Source organism: Sus scrofa, chromosome 8, assembly GCF_000003025.6.
Source record: "Sus scrofa isolate TJ Tabasco breed Duroc chromosome 8, Sscrofa11.1, whole genome shotgun sequence".
Lineage (NCBI taxonomy): Eukaryota > Metazoa > Chordata > Mammalia > Artiodactyla > Suidae > Sus > Sus scrofa.
In genome coordinates, this window is record NC_010450.4 from 54682034 (window position 1) to 54705394 (window position 23361).

A 23361-nucleotide genomic window follows, 5' to 3' on the forward strand; every position below is an offset into this window, starting at 1 on the left:
TCGACCAGCTATCCTGGTCGACTCGGTCTTGGGTCCGAGCTGCCGCGTGGTCTACGAGCTATCCCGACCGACTCGTACCGGGGTCCGAGGGGCTCCTGGGTCGACCAGCTCTCCCGGCTTACTTGGTCCTGCGGGGTCGAGCAGCTGTCCCGGCCGACTCGCCTCCTTGGGGTCGACAACCTGTCCCGGCCGACTTGGTCCACGGTTCAACCAGCTGTCCTGGCCAACTCAGTAACGTGGAACAAGGGGCCGTGTGGTTGACCAGCTGTCCCGGCCGACTCGGTCCCGGGGACCGAGGGGCCACTGGGTCGACCAGGTTTCCCGGCCGATTCGGTTCCGCGGTGTCAACCAGCTGTCCCGGCCGACTCGTTCCGGTGGACCGAGGGGCCATGGGGTCGACCAGCTGTCCTGGCTGACTTGGTCACTCGGGGTTGACCAGCTGTCCCAGCCGACTCGCTCCCGCAAACAAAGGTCCATGGTGTTGACCAGTTCTCCCAGCCAACTTGTTCCTGTGGGGTCGAACAGCTCTCCTGGCCAACACAGTCCCACCGAGTGAAGGGACGCGGTGTCGACAAGCTGTCGCTGCTGACTCAGTAATGCAGGGTCGTCCAGCTGTCCCAGCTGACTCGGTCCCATGGACCGAGGGGCCGCGGGGTCGACCCGACCACCTGTCCTGGCCGAATCAGTCCCGTGGGTTCGAACAGCTGTCCCGGCAGACACGGTCCCACGGGCCGATGGGCCGCGTGGTGGACCAGCTCTAACGGCTGACTCGGTCCCGCAGGGTCGACCAGCTGTCCTGGCCAACTGGGTCCTGCAGGCTAATGGCCCCGTGGTCGACTAGCTCTAACGGCCGACTCGGTCCCGCGGGGTCGACCAGCTGTCCAGGCCAAATCGTTCCCGCGGATCAAGTGGCCACAGGGTCGATCAGCTGTCCTGGCCGACTTAGTCCCATGGACTGATGGGCTGCGGGCTCGACCGGCTATGCCGGCCAACTTGGTCCTGCAGACGGAGGGGCCGCGGGGTCGACCAGCTGTCCCAGCCAACTCAGTCCCACAGGGTTGACCAGCTGTCCCAGCTGACTCGGTCCTGCAGACAAAGAGGCCGCAGGGTCGACCAGGTGTCCCGGCTGACTCGTTAATGCAGGGTCAACCAGTGTCCTGGCTGACTCAGTCCCGCAGACCAAGGGTCCTCGGAGTTGACCAGCTGTCCCAGCCAACTAGGTCCCATGGGGTCGAACAGTTGTCCCGGCCGACACAGTCCCACCAAGCGAGGGGACGCGGTGTCAACAAGCTGTCCCGGCCGACTCGGTAATGCAGGGTCGACCAACTGTCCCGGCCTACTCGGTCGCGTGGACTGAGGGGCCGTGGGGTCGACCAGATGTCCCAGCTGACTCGGTCCTGCAGGCCAATGGGCCGCAGGGTCAACCAGCTGTCCTGGCCGACTCGTTCCCACAGGGTGGATCAGCTGTCCTGGCTGACTCGTTACTGCGGACCGAGGGGCCTCGGGGTCGACCAGCTGTCCTGGCCTATTCGGTGCCGCGGACCGAGGGGCCGCGGGGTCGACCAGCTGTCCTGGCCGACTCAGTCCCTCGAGGTCAACCGGCTGTCCTGGCCGACTCGGTCCCATGTACTGTGACACCCAGCCACAATGCGTCCTTGCTCAGGAAAGCAAGCCTGGCTTGTTCACCCCTCGGTCTCTCAAGGAACCAGGACAAAAACACCAATGTGCTGCCTCTGGCTATCTGATCCCCGGTTTGGTGCCAGGATGTTCAGTCACATAGCAGGCACCCCAAACAAATTCTCCTCAAGGGATCCACCTGATTTGGGATGAAATTGCCTTCTGTTCACAAGCTGGCTCACACAGCCCTTAGGTGATTAGTACACCCAGGGCGGAATGGCCTGCTCCATAAATCCACAAAACAAGCATTGGGAACTTTCCGGGTTGCAAAGGATATTCAACGCAATGAACGTGCAGCATCCCCACAGCCTCATTGTACAGGAAAGAAACACTTGCCTTTTTCCCAACTGGGCCTCTCGTGTCCCTAGGACAAAGGGGCCAAGGTGCTTCCCTAAGCAATTGGAGCACTGGTATGCTGCAGAGTGTTCCACTGTGAGGAAGGCACAGCACAAGTTTCCTCCTTGGTGGAGAAGCAGGATGTGCCTTAAAAAGGCTTTCGTTTCCATTTTGGCAAAAAGCAGTCCTTTGCTAGCTTGGATGACCAGGGCAGAATGGCCATCTCCCAAACTCCACGAAACAAGAGTTTCCAAGTGTCCTGCTTTCCACATGCACTCCTGTCACTGTTAGAAACCCAGCCCCACTGTGTCCTTTCTCAGGAAAGCAAGCCTGGCTTTTTCACCCCTCAGATTCCCCGGGAACCAGGGCAAAAACACCAATGTGCTGCTTCTTGCTACATGACCCATGGTTTGTTTGCAGGACATACAATCTTCTAAAAGACAACAAAAATGTGTGCTCCTCAAGGGATCCACCTGATTTGGGATGAAAATGCCTTCTTTCCACAAGCTGGCTCAAACAGCCCTTAGGTGGTTAGTACACCCAGGGCGGAATGGCCTGCTCCCTAAATCCACAATACAAGCACTGGGAACCTTCTGGGTTGCAAAGGATATTCAATGCAGTGAACAAGCAGCTGCCCCACAGCCTCACTGTGCAGGAAAGAAACGCTTGACTTCTTCCCACCTGGGCCTCTCGTGTCCCTAGGACAAAGGGGCCAAGGTGCTTCCCTAAGCAATTGGAGCACTGGTGTGTTGCAGGGTGTTTCAATGGCAGGAAAGGCATGGCTCATGTTTCCTCCTTTGGGGAGAAGGTGGATGTGCCTTGAAAAGGCCTTCATTTCCATTTTGTTGAATTGCAATCCATAGCTGGTCCGATGACCAGGGCAGAATGGCCATCTCCCAAACTCCACGAAACAAGAGTTTGCAAGTGTCCTGCTTTCCACATGCATTCCCTTAAGTGCAAGGAACCCTGTCCCACTGCATCCTTGCTCAGGAAAGCGAGCCTGGCTTGTTCACCCCTTGGTCTCTCAAGGAACCAGGACAAAAACACCAATGTGCTACCTCTGGCTCTCTGAACCCTGATTTGTTGCCAGGATATTCAATGTTGTAAAGGATCCCCAAACTGTTTTCCTCAAGGGATCCACCTGATTTGGTATGAAATTTCCTTCTCTTTGCAAGCTGGCTAAAACAGCCCTTAGGTTATTTCTCACCCCTGGTTGAATGACCTGCTCCCTAATTCACCAGCACAAGCTTTGCTCTGGGGAGCTGATAAGAAATAAGGAGCCAATGAAGGTATCTTTCCTGTATGGGACTAAACTGAGTGCAAGTTCCTTAAGAGATAGTAGCACCTTGCCTGATGGCAGAAAAATCTAAATTTTGGTTCCTAACCAAGGAATTTATCCTCCCTGTATGATACATGCTGAAGATGGGTCTCTGGACAGGATAAAAGCCTGCCTGAATGGTACATGCCGAAAGTGGGCTTCTGGTCTGGATGAACATCTGCCTGTATGGTACAAGCGATGGCAGTCCTCAGGTTACATGGCTCTCATGTTAATGTTGATGGGGAAGAATTGGGGCAATCCTGGGAAAACAATTTCCATGTCTGCACCAAAGAACATGGATTGTTTCTCGGGTGACCTAGTCTTTCCTTTTGTTTTATTTGTTATTCAGTTTTCCTCAGCCTTTCCTGATTATTCTTATTTCCCATTCTTATTTTCCTTTGGTGATTTGTGATTTAACTAAATTACAATAATAATATAATAAGAATTTCATCCTGAAGGACTTTCCTCTATTTAAATCCAACTTAATTATACATATTGTTTATCTACTAACTTGTTATACAGTAAACTTTATATTTAGGATCTTAATGAGGTCTATAGAAGTTAAACATATATCATTCTTGATCAAAAGAAACACAGCTGTGAGGTTTGTCCTTGATTTTGAAAACTTTTAGTGATATCTAGCTAAGTTGATTTGTATTTTCTCATACTGTTTCTCTGTCAAGGACACTTTGAAGATAAACACTAGTCTGAAGAGAGGATTTTTTGTGTGTGTAACTTCTTCAGCTTGTGGGAATTGGCTGGCCATGAGATGGTTTGTACTGGGTCTCCTCTTTCCCACATGATATGCTGTGCCTGTTTGTCCTTGAATTGTACTCACTAAATTTACTTAAGTTGAAGATTTTAGAACATGATGTATTGCTACTGTACCATGTGATCACAAAACAAACCTAATATCTAACCAATGTACTTTTAACACTATGATGTAATCAGTAGTGAAACACTGTCTAGATAAACAACTACTTATGCCAATAAAATTCAAGCAGTCCAGCACCCTGAAAGAAGGGACAAAGAGGCTGTCTCAATTGCAAAAACCGACGATGTTCATCTCCTTTGGGAAGTGTACACTCCCTGGCTGCTGGAGCTGGCCTCTGGCACATTGGGAAGCTTCGTGGTTGCAAAGGATATTCAACTCAGTGAACAAGCAGCTTCCCCACAGCCTCATTGTGGAGGAAAGAAATGCTGGCCTTTTTCCCACCTAGGCCTCTTGTGCCCCTAGGACAAAGGGGCCAAGGTGCTTCCCTAAGCAATTGGGACACTGGTGTGCTGCAGGGTGCTTCAATGGCAGGAAATACTCGGCACATGTTTCCTCCTTTGGGGAGAAGCTGGATGTGCTTTGAAAAGGCCTTCGTTTCCATTTTGGGGAAAAGCAGTCCTTCGATACCTCGGAAGACCAGGGCAGAATGGCCATCTCCCAAACTCCACGAAACAAGAGTTTGCAAGTGTCCTGCTTTCCACATGCATTCTCCTCAGTGAAAGACACCCAGCCCCAATGCGTCTTTGCTCAGGAAAGCAAGATTGGCTTTTTCACCCCTCGGTCTCTCCATGAACCAGGACAAAAACACCAATGTGCTACCTCTTGCTATCTGATCATTGGTTTACTGCTGAGAGGTCAAATTCATCAAGGATTATTTTTAAGAGCTGATCATGACTATCATAGGAGTAAAATAAAAGAATAGGTAGTTGAAAACAACCTCACTAGGTAAGAATATCACAAGTAAAGAATTAATGATTTGTACATTCTCAACCCATAGCATTTCAGGAGGCAAAGCAGACACAGCCTCTATACCAGCACAGGATGTTTACCTGAGAAGCTGCTATTTCCTCCTCTTCTTCCTCCTCCACTGAGTTGCTTGCTCATCAATATTGTGTTGAGGAATCACATAAGCATCCTGAGAACATAACTTCAAAAGCACAGATCTTTCACCTGCTCCCTCCCCCCACCATCTGACCTTTCAAGGCCAACTTTAAAAACACTGAAAAGGCCAAGCTTTCCAGTCCTTTGTTTCAGAAGAGATTCAGGAACAATCACCTCCTACATGGAGACCAAACTTTGAGCTTGTCCTTTGTTGTTTACACATGTTCTTTCCCCATACAGATGTCCCCAAGTTCTGCTAACAAGGCATATAAGGGCCACACTGATTTTCTCTGTCAGAGCTTGTGTAGAGCAGACTCTGTTGCCTCTCCTTGGACTAAAGCTTGGTCTGAGCTCTCACAAAAGTATGCAGGCTCTCACATGCTCATACCCCTGGCCTCACCTTAGAATCACCTGGAGCTTTTAATTAACACTGATGCTCGCACAGGACCAACAGGCAGATTCTCTGGGGAGCACACACGTGATGCTATTTCTTAATACTGGTCATGTGATCCTACTTAGAAGCCATATGGGAACCTCGCAGCTAATATTTATTTTCCTGAAGCTTTAAAGTGAATACAAATCTCTTTGAGATCACCTCCCCAGTCTGAGAAATTATGAATCTGCAGGTTTGAGGTGGTGCTCAAAAAATACTTTGTTTTACAAGTTCCCTGTTGGAGTGGATGTTGCTCCCACAAGACCTGATTTCATTTGCACTTAGCAAGAGATATCACACAGCACACCTGAGACCCTTGAGTAGAGTGAGGATTTGAGTATGGAATGTCTAGAGGCACAGATCCTACCAGCCAGATTCCTTGGGTTGGGGCTTTTTCTATAATGGTCTTGCCTTTGCCTGGGGAATGTGGACTTTGCGAAGGGGAAGTGGAATGTGACAGATTGGGCGGAATGACACTATTGTGTCAGGTTTCACTCACAGATTATTCCAAAGTTGCCCTGAGTCCATAAGCCTTTTCACCACATTCTCTCCACAAGGAGAGCTCCAAGTGCTATGTAGCAGGATGTCACTGCTTATCAATTCCAAAGGCAATAGTTTGCATCTATTAACCCCAGATTCACAGTCCAGCCCACTCACTTCCCCTCCCCCTTGGCAATCACAAATCTGTTCCCCATGTCCATGATTTTCTTTTCTGTGGAAAGGTTCATTTGTGCTGTATAGTAGATTCCAGCTACAAGTGATATCATATGGTAGTTGTCATTCTGACTTACTTCACTCAGTATGAGAGTCTCTAGTTCCATCCATGTTGCTGCAAACGGCATTAGTTTGTTCTTTTTTATGGCTAATATTCCATTGTGTACATATACCACATCTTCCTAATTCAATCATCTGTCGATGGACATTTATGTTGTTTCCATATCTTGGCGACTGTGAATAGCGCTGCGATGAACATACAGGTGCATGTGTCTTTTTCCAGGAAAGTTCTGTCCAGATATATGCCCAAGAGTGGGATTTCTGGGTCATATGGAAGCTCTATGTATAGTTTTCTAAGATACCTTCATACTGTTCTCCATAGTGATTGTACCAAGTTACATTCCCCCCAACAGTGCAGGAGGGTTCCCTCTTCTCCACACCCCCTCCGACATTTGTTATGTGTGGACTTATTAATGATGGCCACTCTGACAGGTGTCAGGTGGTATCTCATGGTAGTTTTGATTTGCATTTCTCTGATCATCAGGGATGTTGAGCTTTTTTTCATGTGTTTGTTGGCCATCGGTACATCTTTCTTGGAAAAATGTCTCTTCGGGTCTTTTGCCCACTTTTCCATTGGGTTGTTGGCTTTTTTGTGCTTGAGTTGTATACGTTGTTTGTGTATTTTAGAGATTAAGCCCTTGTCAGTTGCATCATGTGAAACTATTTTCTCCCATCCTGTGAGTTGTCTTCTTGTTTTCTTTCTGGTTTCCTTTGCTGTGCCAAAGCTTGTCAGTTTGATTAGGTCCCATTGGTTTATTTTTGCTTTTATTTCTGTTGCTTTGGGAGACTGACCTGAGAAAACATTTGTTAGGTTGATGTCAGAGAATGTTTTGCCTATGTTCTCTTCTAGGAGTTTGATGGTGTCTTGTCTTACGTTTAAGTCTTTAAGCCATTTTGAGTTTATTCTTGTGCATGGTGTGAGGGTGTGTTCCAGGTTCATTGATTTACAAGCATACATGGGTTTTATTATTATATATCATTTTTCTCTGGGTATTTTTAAATTTCGTCTCTGATTTCCTCATTGACCCATTAGTTTTTTAGTAGCATATATTTTTCAGTATCTTATAGTGTGTGTGTGTGTGTGAGTGTGTGTGTGTGTGTGTGTTCTTTAGTTTTATTCCTAGGTATTTTATTATTTTTGATGGGATTGTTTGCCTAACTTTTCTTTCTCATCTTTCATTGTGTGTATGCATGCAACATATTTCTGTGTATTAATTTTGTATCCTGCATCTTTACCAAATTCATTGATGAGCTCTGGAATTTTTCTGGTGTCTTTCAGATTTTCTATGTACAGTATCATGTCATCTGCAAAGAGTGATATTTTTACCTCTTCTTTTCCCATTTGAGTTCCTTTTATTTTTCTTCCCTGACTGCTATGGCTAGGACTTCCAAAACTATGTTGAATAACAGTAGTGAAAGAGAATGTGTTTTTCTTGCTCTGGATCTTTGTGGAAATGCTTTCAGCTTTTCACCACTGAGAATTATGCTAGCTGTGCATTTGCCATATATGGGTTTTATTAAAAGAGACAAATTTTGGTGTTCTCATGAGGTAGCAGAGGAGAGGAAGAGTATTACTTTGCTAAATATTGATAACATTGATTTTTTTTTCTTTGAAATCTATCCACCAGCATTGAGGCCAGTATAAAAACATAAAAGCTCAACATAAAATTTTAAACAGTGTTTCTAATAAAGTATAAAAGACTTAACTGCATAGTCACGACTTATACTGACCATTTCTGTGTACTGAGGACCCCTAGCTGTTCTATTTCTAAGAGGATAGAGTGGGCAGTATACAACAGAGACTGTAAGAATTTTCATTTTTTTTTAATTTATGTGGTATCAGTTTGTATTTCTCCTTTTCATTTATTTTTTTATGAGTTCTTTCTTTTCTTCTTTTCTTCTTCTCAGAGAGAGAGCTGGGACTGGCTATGTGGGGAAAACCAGGATTATTAGTTCTAAGACAGCCTGAAGGGACTAGAGTCTGGAGTGACCACATTTGAGACTGTAAGCTGAGGAAACCTGGTCAGGCTTGAAGGCTAGTCACCACTGTTAAGGGGGTACTGGAGAGAAAGTGAGGGATCCACCACTATATCCTTAACTGCTGTGAGTGCTCTCAGGTTGCAAGACACCAAGTGCTTCAGCTCCAGGATCTACCCTCAAGCAGAAGATGCTTGGCCATAGTTGGGGAGCAGTGTACCACCCTTAAGGCTACATGTGAGAAAGTGGAGCAAAAGGAGGGAACTTGTGAAAAGCACAGGTTCTATGGCCCCAGCCAGTGGCTGGGCTGGAGAACACTGAAGTGAATGCTGAAACAGTGCAAACAATCCTGGGAGTCAGAAGGGACTTCTGGGGTGGGTTCTGGGGGCAGAAGGTGAGTTTGGAAACACTGTAGACTATTTAGGAGTCCATACAGGGCCTCATGGGTAGACAGAGAGCCTCAATTTGCCTAGGGGGTGGAGAAAGTTATTTCAGAAACAGCACAAATTATCCTGGGAATTGAAAGAGGCCTCTGGAGTGGGTGGAAAGCTGCAATTTGTCTAGGGAGTTGAAGGTGAATTTGGAAACAGCGCAGGTGGGGCAGGAGTCTGCAAGAGGCCTCCTCGGTGGGCAGAGAGCATCAGTTTTCCTGCAAGGGGGGCAGTTATTTCAGAAAAAGCACAAATGATCCTTGTGAATAGTACAAGCTTTGTGATCCCAGCCAACAACCAAGCAGGGGGCTGCACAAGCAATGTATATTGCACAGCTAGACAAAGGAGCCAAGAGGGGCCCGCTGCTGCACATTTTACTTTGCAGCAGCTACAGGGAGCACTCTGCCATCAGCCCAGTGTGAGGAGAAACCACCAGAATAATGCAGGGCCTACAGCAACAGAGAGAGCCTTTTAACAGAGAGGGAGCAGCCCATGCCCTTGGGGCAACAGAGAACACTCCCTAGACCAGCCAAAGGGAGTGACTACAATAAAAAGCACCTGCCCCTACAACTACAGAAAGCAGGCCTGAGAGCATCCCCGATAAAGGGATAGACTGCAGGAGCAGCTGCTTACACTGCCAATTGCAGGAAATCATCCAGAGAGCTACCTGGAAGCAAGAGGGGTCACAGGAACTAGTGCTGCCTCCCTGGCACAAAGCAATCCTGTGAACCATGAACCATTACCAATTCACGGACACCATTCCTAGCAGCCACCAGGAGAGGTAGCATAATACCACAGCTCCCATCATGAGCTCTGGGTACATGTGAGCTGCTACCACCCCTGAGAACTTGAAGACTAGGCACCGGCTGCTGAATCTACATACCTGCTTTCAAGGGGACAATAAACACAGAAAGTTAGACATTATGAGATGACAACGAAATAGCTATCAGACGAAGGAACAAAACAAAAAAACACACAAAAACAACTAAATGAAGAGGAGACAGGTAACCTACCTGAAAAATTATGATTACATAATTATGATAAAGATGATCCAGGATCTTTGGGGAAATATGGAGGCACAGACAGAGAAGTTACAAGAAATGTTTAACAAGGAGCTAGAAGACCTAAAAAACAAGCCAACTAAGAAGGATAGCACAATATCTGAAATGAAAAATACACCAAAAGGAATCAACAGCAGGATAATGGAGGCACAAGAATGAATAAGTGATGTGGAAGACGGAGTGGTGGAAATCACTGCCACAGAAAAAATAAAGAAAAAAGAATAAAAAGAACTGAGGAGAGACAAATAGAAATCTGGGACAACAGTAAACATACAAATATTTGCCTAATAGGGGTCCCAGGAGAAAAGAGATAGAAAGGGTCAGAGAAAATATTTGAAGAGATTATAGCCAAAACTTCCCTTATATTGGAAAGGAAACACTCAAGCTGAGGAAGCGCAGAGAATCCCGCACAGGATAAACCCAAGACACATACTAATCAAACAGACAAAAATTAAATACAAAGAAAAAATATTAAAAGCCACAAGTGAAAGGCAATAAATAACATACAAGGGAGTCCCCATAAGGATAACAGCTGATCTTTTAGCAGAAACTATGCAAGCTAGAAGGAAGTGGCAAGATATATTTAAGGTGATGAGGGGGAGGCATCTAGAACCATGAATATTATAACAGTAATTCAGATTTAATGGAGAGATCAAAAGATTTTCAGACAAGCAAAAGCCAAGAGAATTCAGCATTTCCAAACCAGCCTGACAACAACTACTAAAGGAACGTCTCTAAGCAGAAAAAAAAAAAAAAAGCCACAATTAGAAACAAGAAAATTTCAAATGAGAAAACTCACTGGTAAGGACAAAGAATATAAAGGTAGTAAGTCACCCATTGACAAATACTGTATCAAAACTAGCAAACATGAGAAGACAAATGCAGAATATTGAAAATGCATGTGAAATAAGAGAAACAATTTGGTACACATATAGTTGGCTATAACAAAATCTATTGGGAACCACAAACCAAAGAACTATAATGGGCACACAAATAAAAAAGGAAAAAGAAAAAGCAATCCAAGCACAACATTAAATATAGTCAGCAAATCACAAGAGAAGACAACAAAAGAGGAAGGGCAGAAAAAAAGACCCAAAATAACAATCAAAAAAATAACAAAATGGCAATAAACACATACTTATCCATAATTACAGTGAACATAAATGGATTAAAAGCTCCAACAAAAGGACACAGACTGGATGAATGGACACAAAAATAAGAGCCATATATATGCTATTTACAAGAGACCCATTTCAGTCCTAAGGACACATACAGACTGAAAGTGAGGGGATGGAAGAAGATATCATATGCAAATGGAAATCAAAGGAAAGCGCATAGCATATGAAATATGCATATCAGACAAAACAGACTTTAAAATAAAGTCATAAGAGACAAAGAAGGACACTACATAATGATCAAAGGATATATCAAAGAAGAAAATATAGCAATTGTAAATATACATGCACCCAACATAGGAGCACCACAATATATAAGGCAAATGCTAACAGCCTTAAAATTAGAAATCACTGCTGTGGCTCTGGTTACTTCTGTGGCAAAGGGTTTTATCCCTGGCCCTCCAACAAAAGAGACAGGCACAAAACCTATGTAGGCTTACACATCAGGGGTACTTTATGTATCCAACAGTTTATTTACTTCTTTAGTGCTTTCCCTGAGGATTCTGGGAAAAGCCACACTTAGCAGAGTTCAACTCTTGCTCACCTGTGTTTTCACTCCTTTTTAAATCTCCTGTGTTTATTTAGAAAAGAAAGCTTCATACCTCAAAATGGAGAAGAAGGGAGGAAAAAGGAAGAGAGGTAGAAGGAGGGAGGAGGAGAGAAGGGGGAGGAGAGGAAGAGGAGAGGAGGAGGAGGGGGATGGTTAAGAGGGGAAAAATTAGGGAGAACCATACTTGCCCCTATATCCTGTAGGGGAAAAAAAGAGCTCCTGCCTTAGAATACTGGCCCTCTCACTTAAGAGTTGTGTGAACTTGAGCAAGTGTCTTCATTACTGGAGCCTCCATTTTTTCTTCTGCAAGCCAGAGTTAGTAAGAAAGCCTAGATAAGTCATTTAGCTTGGGGTATGATGTAGGGAGTAAGGAAACATGCTTCTGATCAGAGCTCTAGGGAACTGAGAGCCTGAGGGAAAGGTGCTGGCTGGGATCTGATATGGTGGAATAGAATTAATTCCATCTGAAAGAGGCTGACCAAGTCTAACTGTCTGTCATTTGACAAAAAGAAGGAGATTACATCAGTGAACCTGAACCTCAGATCTGCAGAAACCCACAGACATAAGATTCATCAGCTCTGTGAGTTACTCTTATCACTAGACTCCACATTTGCAGCACTCAATAATTTGCACAGTACTTTCCTCTCCATTGCCTAACTTGAGTCTCACAGCAACTTGGCTAGGTTATGGGGCAGATAACATTTGTATTTCCAGAGGAATAAATTGAGTAGCTAAGCCAGGGTCACTTAGAAGTAGAGCAAGGATTTTCATGTGGTTACAGAGCCTGTGCTACTACCTCCACTGCACCTCCGCACCTCACCCTCAGTAATGGATGCTGGTAGAGTGGGTGACTGAGTGGATAGGGGGAGGGAGAGGGATCTAGGGGAAACCATTTCTAGGTGGTCTCCTACACCAGTTCACACATGTCACTGCTTCGTAGATAATGCATAGAAAGGACAGCAGATCCAAGCTTCCCTTGTGAACAAATTCTCCTTCAATTCACCGTGCCTGAATCTCCCTTATCCATTTTAAGATAGCATTCACAACCAGTCATTGTTGGCCTTTCTGCATTCACAACCAGTCATTGTTGGCCTTTCTCCTTGATCAAGTTTTCCTTCTTCCTCCAACTCTCCACTCCTTTCCCAAACACAGGCCATAGGGAGATTTTTATGCTCCATATTTGTTTTGGGCACTTTCTGAGCCCTTGGAGGATATTCTGAGATCATGTTCTATCCATGAATCATTTTTTTCCAAGATCCCCTTCTAGTGTCAGAAGCATATTGTCCCTGAATCTTTAGGGGATTAAAATAAATTTTTCTTCTCCCTATGTATGAAGTGAACTGTGACCACTTGGCTTAGGTGGCTTTGTTCCTGGCCAGAAACAAAAGAGGATACTTAAGGAGGAAAAATCATTCAGGCTGGTTTTCAAGAATCCGATGAAAAGTTTCAAAATTCGTATGTTCTCAGGAAAGTACTGTGCAAACTACTGAGTGCTGCAAATGTGGAGTCTAGTAATAAGAGTAACCCACAGAGCTGATGAATCTTATGTCTATGGGTTTCTGCAGATCTGAGGTTCAGGTTCACTGATGTAATCTTCTTCTCTTTGTCAAATGACACACATGGAAGAGGAAGAAGAAAGAAAAGAAAAAAAATGAAAATAATTCCTTTCAAGAAATGTTGACATTTTCAAAACAATGTATTTTTTCCACCTCCGAACCAACAAAATTAACTTTGTTGGGTATTAACTATGTGCTAGAGTCTTTGCATATACCATATCATTTAATTCCCATGAGATATCTTCAGAAAAAAATCAATCCTGATTTTCTGTTGAGTTTACTGATGTTCTGAGAGCTTCACTAAGCTGTCTAAGATAAAACAGAGCCAGAGGGTGGCAAAGGAAGGATTTGAACTCAATTCTGTAACAAAGACATATACACACACACCATTTTGTATTATGTCCATCAAAAAGCGAGTACATAAAAACTGTTGGGAAACTGATGTGTGAAAAACTATAATGGGTATATTTTTACTATGGTTATGTAGGAGGAATTTATATTTATGATGTGAGTTGTCATGAAATCATGTCATGAATCAACCTATACATCCGTGGGAGTCCCCATTCACTCTGTCTTACACAGAAAATAGTTTAGGTGACTCTATAGAGAGTCACTAGTCAGATGAGAACTAAGATCAAAGATACCTGAGTTTCTGGCTCTCTGACCTTGTTTGAAACACATTAACAGGTTATGGTTATAAAAGACAACCTCCTGCCCATCATGGATAAGATAGACTTGGATATTGTAGACTGCAGTTGTTGTTGATTGTTTTGTAGACTGATCATTAAGCTCAGCTGAAGAAAGAGGAAGAGCACCTTCTCAATACAGTATAGCAGTTTAGACAATGATCCTGAGGGTCCACAGACTGAATGCGAGTTCTCACTCTGCCTCTTCTTACCAGACCTGCGCCCATGATAAACTATTTAATCTCTAGGGCATCCATTTCTTCACTTGAAATATGGGATAATAAATGTATCTATTTCACTGGTTAACTGTGAGGAAGAGTTAACACATTTTTAAACTACTTGTTCTTCACACCTGACATTTTAATTAGCAGTAGAACCACAAGCAGACCAAAGAAATAATACCATGCTTTTAAAAATTTGGACATTGGACATACCTTCTTAAAACTAAGTCTGAGTATTAAAATTATTCTTCTAGAAAATGTAATCTCTCAAGTATATAGTATGCATGGAGTACAGTCAAAATTACAGAGTTGAGATACGGGTTATTATTACATTTATCATTTCCCTTCCAGAAAATTCACCATCTAAATCATTGTACCGAGTACCAGTCACCCTGTATTACATAAAACTGAAGGAGGAGGCACATCTTCCTCCTCTTCATAAAACATCCATGTAACAAATATATACCAGTCAGCAATTTTCCTGTTTCAGTGTTGGTTAAATAGCTTCTCACTGTCCTATGTCTAAAGATATTATATAGAGATCAGTCTATTACTTCTCCCCCCCAAGAATGGATAACAATGACTTTAACTATTCCTTTTAGGGAGTTCCCGTCGTGGCTCAGTGGTTAACGAATCCGACTAGGAACCATGAGGTTTTGGGTTTGATCCCTGGCCTCGCTCAGTGGGTTAAGGATCCGACGTTGCCATGAGCTGTGGTGTAGGTCACAGACACGGCTCTGATCCTGTGTTGCTGTGGCTCTGGCGTAGGCTGGTGGCTACAGCTCCAATTAGACCCCTAGCCTGGGAACCTCCATGTGCCACAGTGCGGCCCTAAAAGGACAAAAAGACAAAAAAAAAAGTATTCCTTCTATAACTTACTTTGGTATTATTAGTGATAATTTCATTGTACTTTAGTTATTGGACAAAGTTACAGTGAATATAATATACTAATCATTAGTATATCCTATAAACATAAATTATGGTATGAATGCTTAAGAGACTACATGAGTAAATAAATAAACACACTAAATGGCATTTTGTAGAGCCCTCACCCAAGGTGGGAGTGGGTGGGGTGTTCTGGGATGAAACAAAGAACATTATCATCACCTGGAGGCAGGAATCGATTTGAAATATAGGAAGATAAGAATGTCAGTACTGAAACCGGCAGCAGAGATGGTTTAGTTCTATGTGTTCCTAAGCAGAAGCATACGTATAGCTACTGAGCACTTGAAATGTGGCTGGTCCAAAACTGAGATGTGCCATAAGTGTAAGTATCTCACTCATAATTTTTATATTGAGGAACTAAAACATTTTTGATTGTATGAGATTAAATATGGTTATTACAATTTCACCTATTAATTTTTACCTCTCTAATGTGGCTTCTAGACACTGAAAATGGTATACAGAGCTCACATTGCCTTTGCTCTGGAAATTCCTCCCTCATCCTCACCTTTCAGCATGTGGGTCATGGACCAGTAGCACCAGAGCTTGTTAGAAATGAAGAATTTCAGACTGAGAGGACAAGATGGCGGAGGAGTAGGGGGACACGCTCGCTCTCTCCCACAAACACAACAAAAAAAGCACATCTACAGAATAAATGACTCGCACAGAACAGCAACCAATCGCTGGCAGAAGAACCTAAACTCCAATAATGGCAAGAAGTTCGTGACATTACTGGGCAGAACGGGAGAAAAGAGGAGAGTGAGAGAAGGTGAATCCGAGTGGGACGGGCGCTCCCGAAAGGGAACTGCAGAGGAGAAAGGGATCCTGCACCCTGGAAAGTCACCTACACGGGGGAAAGATCAAACGAACTGGAGCAATCTCCAGATGCAGAGAAGAGTATAGCAGTAAGTTGGAGTACGGAAAAGCCGATCAAGAACCGAATGGACCATCTGAACTACAGTCACCAAAAATTGAGATGCCTGGGTGGGGGCTGGGCACCGAATCCTTGGCTCCAGAGGTTAGTCCCCAGGAAAGGGCCGGGGGACGCCTGGGTGGGGGCTGGGCACCGAGACCTCGGCTCCAGAGGTTAGTCCCCGGGCTGGGGTGGGGGGGACGGAGCGGAAACTGCTTGGGAGGTCTAGAAACCATTTGACCGGGCAGAGACTGCCTGGGAGACTAGAAAACAAAGCGGTCGCAGAGGAAGGGAACAATACTCTAGGGGCGGGGAAGTGGAAAGCCGCATCAGAGGGAACCTGGGAGAAGAGCCTAGCCTGCGCCCGTGTTGGGGAGGGGAGAGAAGAAGGGGTGGGTCCCCATAGAATACCCCCCATGCCACAGCAAGCTTACAGGCCCGCTAGCTAGCTGAAAGCTGTGCTTCCCAGTGCATCCCCTCCCCCCACCGCCACCACCCCTATGCTCTCAGCGAACCTGGGGCTGCCTGCCATCCAGGAGGGCTGGCCTCAACAATTGCCTGAAGCCTACCACCGCAGGGGCTGTCCCTGCACAGGCCTGCTTGCCCTTTGGAGGGGCTACACTTCCGCAGAGTAGCACCAAACACCACCAGCCCCCGAGAAAAGGCCTGCAGCCCAGAAAAGCTAGAACAAGCCTAGCCAGACAGTGAATAGATCTGCCTAATTCTCGGACAGTTTTTCTGAGTCGGGCTGCCCCAGGGAGGAGCCTCTTCGGATTCCAATGGCCCTGCTACCCGCCCAAGCCCCCAGGGGATGCCCTAGTGGACCAGCTGCATAGAACTGCCAGCTCCAGGCAGGACCCCCTACAGCCCAGAAAAGCTGCAACAAGTCTGGCCGAGTCGGGAAAAGATCTCAGACGGTCTTTCTGAGTCGGGCTGCCCTGGGGAGGAGCCTCTTGGGTTTCCAGCGGCCCTGCTACCCACCCAAGCCCCTAGGGGGTGCCCCACTCCCGCAGAATAGCTGCTCAGCACCACCAGCCCCCTAGAAGAGCCCCTGCAGCCCAGCAAACCTGCAACAAGCTTGGCCAGACTGTGAAAAGATCCACCTACATTCTCAGGCCATCCTTCTGAGTTGGGCTGCCCTAGGGAAGAGCCTCTTAGGTTCTCAGTGACCCAGATAGCTGCTCCAGCCCCCAGGGGGTGCTGCACTCCTGAGGAACAGCTGCCCAACACCACCAACCCCCTGCAAGAACCCCACAGCCTAAAAACACCAGAGCAAGCTCTGCATGACCAAGTGAAATCTGCTACCATCGTTGTGTGGACCTCCCAGTCCTGTCTGCCCTCAGGAAGCCCTCCTTTGCTTCAAAGAAACACTGTTAGCCCCATCAACATTCCAGAAAAGCCACACTGCCTCAAAAAAGATTGACCAACAACGCCAGCCCTCAGGAAATATTCCATGGCAGTGACAAGGCAAACACTGCCCGATAACGGAGAGTACAACTCCCTCAGGAGAAAGAAAACAACAAGCAAGATGAAGAAGCTGAGAAACCACCCCCAGTCAAACCAACAGAAGAAGTCACCTAAAACAGTCAACAATGAAACAGATCTCTACAGTCTGACAGACCTGGAGTTCAAAAGAGAAATAGTGAAAATACTGAAGGAATTAAGAGAAGATATGAACAGTAACGCAGATACCCTCAGAAAGGAACTAGAAAATATAAGGAGGATCCAAGAAAAACTAGAACATTCATTTGCAGAGATGCAAACTGAACTAAGGGCAGTAAAAACCAGAATGAATAATGCAGAAGAACGAATCAGTGATATGGAAGATAGAATAATGGAAATCACTCAATCCGGTCAACAGACAGAAAATCGAATCAAAAAACTGGAAAGCAATATAAGAGACCTATGGGACAATATAAAGCGGGCCAATCTACACATAATAGGAATACCAGAAGGAGTAGAAAAAGATAAGGGGATGGAAAATATATTTGAAGAAATTATCGATGGAAACTTCCCAAATCTAAAGGATACTGGGTTCAAGATACAAGAAGCACAGAGGGCCCCAAACAAATTGAGCCCAAACAGACCCACACCAAGACACATCATAATAAAAATGGCAAAAGTTAGTGATAAAGAGAGGATCCTAAAGGCAGCAAGAGAAAAACAGAATGTTACCTACAAGGGAACCCCCATAAGAATATCAGCTGATTTCTCTACAGAAACACTACAGGCCAGGAGGGAATGGCAAGAGATATTTAAAGTGCTAAAAGGAAAAAAAATATGCAACCTAGAATACTCTATCCAGCAAGAATATCATTTAAAATAGAAGGGGAAATAAAAATTTTTTCCAACAAACAAAAACTTAAAGAATACAGCAACGCAAAACCCAGGTTAAAATAAATATTGAAAGGGCTTCTCTAAACCAAAAAGAAAGGAAGGAAAGGGAAGAAAAAAGAAAAGAAAAAAAGAAGAAGAGGAAGAACTAGGACTGAGGAAACCGCAATCAGAGAGCAGTCACTCAAATAAGCCAGCATACAGATTTAATCATGAACATGCTTCAAGCAAAATAAAATTAAAAAGAAAAAAATAAAAAAGAGTCATCAAAACCATAAAATGTGGGCAAGGGATGTTAGGAAGTAAATAACCCTTTTTGTTTATTTGTATGTCTCTCTTCTTAATTTTAATATAGTAATGAAGTGTTTGAACTTACAGGACCATCAGGCTAAAACACACAATTATGGGAAGGGGTTAGCATACTTAAAAAACAGGGCAACCACAAGCCAAAACCAAATATTGCATTTGCAAAAAATGAAAAAAAAATACACTCAAGCAGATAATAACAGGAGACCATCCAACCAAAAAAAAAAAAAAGAAGAAGAAGAAGAAAGGAAGAATGGAGAACCATAGAATCAACTGGAACACGAGGTTCAAATGGTAATAAATAATCATCTATCAATTATCACCCTAAATGTCAATGGACTGAACGCCCCAATCAAAAGACACAGAGTGGCTGAGTGGATAAAAAGGCAAAAACCTTCAATACGCTGCCTACAAGAAACTCACCTTAGGACAAAAGATACATATAGATTGAAAGTGAAAGGGTGGGGAAAAATATTTCATGCCAATAGACATGACAGAAAAGCAGGAGTCGCAACGCTCATATCAGACAAAATAGACTTTAAAACAAAAGACATAAAGAAAGACAAAGAAGGACACTACTTAATGATTAAGGGATCCATCCAAGGAGAGAATGTTACTATCATCAACATATATGCCCCAAATATAGGAGCACCCAGATACATACAACAAATATTAACAGACATAAAGGGAGATGTTGATGAGAATACAATCATAGTAGGAGACCTAAATACCCCCCTCACATCAATGGACAGATCCTCTAGACAGAAAACCAATAAAGCAACAGAGATCCTAAAGGAAACAATAGAAAAGTTAGACTTAATTGATATCTTCAGGACACTACATCCAAAAAAAAGCAGAATACACATTCTTCTCAAATGCTCATGGAACATTCTCAAGAATCAACCACATATTGGGACACAAAGCTAATCTCAATAAATTTAGGAGCATAGAAATTATCTCAAGTATCTTCTCTGACCACAATGCCATGAAATTAGAAATCAACCATGGGAAAAGGAAAGAGAAAAAACCTACTACATGGAGACTAAACAACATGCTACTAAAAAACCATTGGGTCAATGAGGAAATCAAGAAGGAAATTAAAAACTACCTTGAAACAAATGATAATGAAGACACAACCTCTCAAAATCTATGGGATGCTGCGAAAGCAGTGCTCAGAGGGAAATTTATAGCAATACAGGCCTTTCTCAAAAAAGAAGAAAGATCCCAAATTGACAACTTAACCCTCCACCTAAATGAATTAGAAAAAGAAGAACAAAAAAGTCCTAAAGTCAGCAGAAGGAAGGAAATTATAAAGATCAAAGAAGAAATCAATAAAATAGAGACTCAAAAAACAACAGAGAAAATTAATAAAACCAAGAGCTGGCTCTTTGAAAAGGTGAACAAAATTGACAAACCCCTGGCCAGACTCACTAAAAAGAGGAGAGAAAGAACCCAAATAACCAAAATTATAAATGAAAAAGGAGAAATCACAACGGATACAGCACAAATACAAAAAACCTTAAGAGAATACTATGAACAACTATATGGCAACAAGTTTGACAATCTGGAAGAAATGGACAATTTTCTAGAATCTTACAGCCTGCCAAAATTGAATCAAGTAGAAACAGACCAACTGAACAGGCCGATCACTAGAAATGAAATTGAAGAGGTCATAAAATCACTCTCTACAAATAAAAGTCCAGGACCAGATGGCTTCACAGGTGAATTTTATCAAACATATAAAGAGGAATTGGTGCCCATCCTCCTTAAACTCTTTCAAAAGGTTGAAGAAGAAGGAATACTCCCAAAGACATTCTATGATGTCACCGTCACCGTAATTCCAAAACCAGACAGAGATACCACCAAAAAAGAAAACTATAGGCCAATATCATTGATGAATATAGATGCAAAAATTCTCAACAAAATCTTAGCTAACCGAATCCAACAACATATCAAAAAAAATATACACCATGACCAGGTTGGGTTCATCCCAGGTTCACAAGGATGGTTCAACATACGCAAATCAATCAGCATCATACACCACATTAACAAAAAAAAAGTCAAAAATCATATGATCATCTCAATAGACACAGAAAAAGCATTTGACAAAGTCCAACATCCATTCATAATCAAGACCCTGGCCAAAGTGGGTATAGAGGGAACATTCCTGAATATAATCAAAGCCATTTATCATAAACCCACAGCAAATATAATCCTCAATGGGGAAAAACTGAAAGCCTTCTCACTCCAATCTGGAACAAGACAGGGATGCCCACTCTCACCACTGCTCTTCAACATAGTACTGGAAGTCCTAGCCACAGCAATCAGACAAACAAAAGAAATAAAAGGCATCCATATAGGAAGAGAAGAGATAAAACTGTCACTGTATGCAGATGACATGATACTATACATAGAAAACCCTAAGGACTCAACCTCAAATCTACTTGAACTGATTAATAAATTCAGCAAAGTAGCAGGATATAAGATTAACATTCAGAAGTCAGTTGCATTTCTGTATACCAGCAATGAAATATTAGAAAAGGAATACAAAAATATAATACCTTTTAAAATGGCACCTCACAAAATCAAATACCTCGGAATACACCTGACCAAGGAGGTAAAGGACCTATATGCCGAGAACTATAAAACTTTAATCAAAGAAATCAAAGAAGATGTAAAGAAATGGAAAGATATTCCATGTTCCTGGATTGGGAAAATCAATATTGTAAAAATGGCCATACTACCCAAAGCAATCTACAGATTCAATGCAATCCCTATCAAATTACCCATGACATTTTTCACAGAACTAGAACAAACAATCCAAAAATTTATATGGAACAACAAAAGACCCAGAATTGCCAAAACAATCCTGAGAAACAAAAACCAAGCAGGAGATATAACTCTCCCAGACTTCAAGAAATACTACAAAGCCACAGTCATCAAAACAGTGTGGTACTGGTACCAAAACAGACAGACAGACCAATGGCACAGAATAGAGAATCCGGAAATAAACCCTGACACCTATGGTCAATTAATCTTTGACAAGGGAGGCAAGAACATAAAATGGGAAAAAGAAAGTCTATTCAGTAAGCATTGCTGGGAAACCTGGACAGCTGCATGTAAAGCAATGAAACTAGAACACACCCTCACACCATGCACAAAAATAAACTCAAAATGGCTGAAAGACTTAAATATATGACAGGACACCATCAAACTCCTAGAAGAAAACACTAAAACACTCTCTGACATCAACATCATGAATATTTTCTCAGGTCAGTCTCCCAAAGCAATAGAAATTAGAGCAAAAATAAACCCATGGGACCTCATCAAACTGAAAAGCTTTTGCACAGCAAAGGAAACCCAAAAGAAAACAAAAAGACAACTTACAGAATGGGAGGAAATAGTTTCAAATGATGCAACCGACAAGGGCTTAATCTCTAGAATATATAAACAACTTATACAACCCAACAGCAAAAAAGCCAATCAATCAATGGAAAAATGGGCAAAAGACCTGAATAGACATTTCTCCAAAGAAGATATACAGATGGCCAACAAACACATGAAAAAAATGCTCAACATCGCTGGTTATAAGAGAAATGCAAATCAAAACTACCATGAGATATCACCTCACACCAGTCAGAATGGCCATCATTAATAAATCCACAAATAACAAGTGCTGGAGGGGGTGTGGAGAAAAGGGAACCCTCCTGCACTGTTGGTGGGAATGTAAACTGGTACAGCCACTAGGGAGAACAGTTTGGAGATACCTTAGAAATCTATACATAGAACTTCCATATGACTCCGCAATCCTACTCTTGGGCATCTATCCAGACAAAACTCTACTTAAAAGAGACACGTGCAGCTGCATGTTCATTGCAGCCCTATTCACAATAGCCAAGACATGGAAACAACCCAAATGTCCATCAACAAATGATTGGATTTGGAAGAGGTGGTATATATACACAATGGAATACTACTCAGCCATAAAAAAGAATGGCATAATGCCATTTGCAGCAACATGGATGGAGCTAGAGAATCTCATACTGAGTGAAATGAGCCAGAAAGACAAAGACAAATACCATATGATATCACTTATAACTGGAATCTAATATCCAGCACAAATGAACATCTCCTTAGAAAAGAAAATCATGGACTTGGAGAAAAGACTTGTGGCTGCCTGATGGGAGGGGGAGGGAGCGGGAGGGATCGGGAGCTTGGGCTTATCAGACACAACTTAGAATAGATTTACAAGGAGATCCTGCTGAATAGCATTGAGAACTTTGTCTAGATACTCATGTTGCAACAGAAGAAAGGGTGGGGGAAAAAATGTAATTGTAATGTATACATGTAAGGATAACCTGACCCCCTTGCTATACAGTGGGAAAATAAAAAATAAAAAAAAAAGAAATGAAGAATTTCAGGCCCCAACCTACTTAACAGGAATCTGCATTTTAGTAGAATCTCCAGATAGTTCGTATTTACTTTAACTTTGAGACTTGCTGATGCAATCCAAACCTCTTGTTTCAGAAACAGGCAAACTGAGACCCAGAGTGGCTTGTTCATGCTCATCCAGCTGGTTACCTAAACACCTGACTCCCAGTGGTCCTGAAAGTACCAAATACCCCATCCCACACTGCACCATCCTGAAGACACTTCCATCTCAGGGAGTAAAAATAAAACAGAGTGCTTCTTCACTAACCAAAAACAAAACATGACTGCAAATACAGTATTTAAAAAGATCATGATTTCAGGGGTACCCTAAGGTACTCTTTTTTCCTTGGGCAAGTACGTCACT

The 23361-nt window shown here is 43.3% G+C and overlaps 1 protein-coding gene across 1 annotated transcript in view; it reads left to right on the forward strand.

Annotated features, from left to right (window-relative positions):
• LOC100523077 (polyprenol reductase) overlaps positions 1311–23361 on the forward strand; it is a 46173-nt gene continuing 24122 nt past the window's right edge. Inside the window, 1 exon segment of the mRNA XM_013978737.2 lies at positions 1311–1626. Coding sequence (XP_013834191.2) covers positions 1311–1626 — 316 coding nt within the window.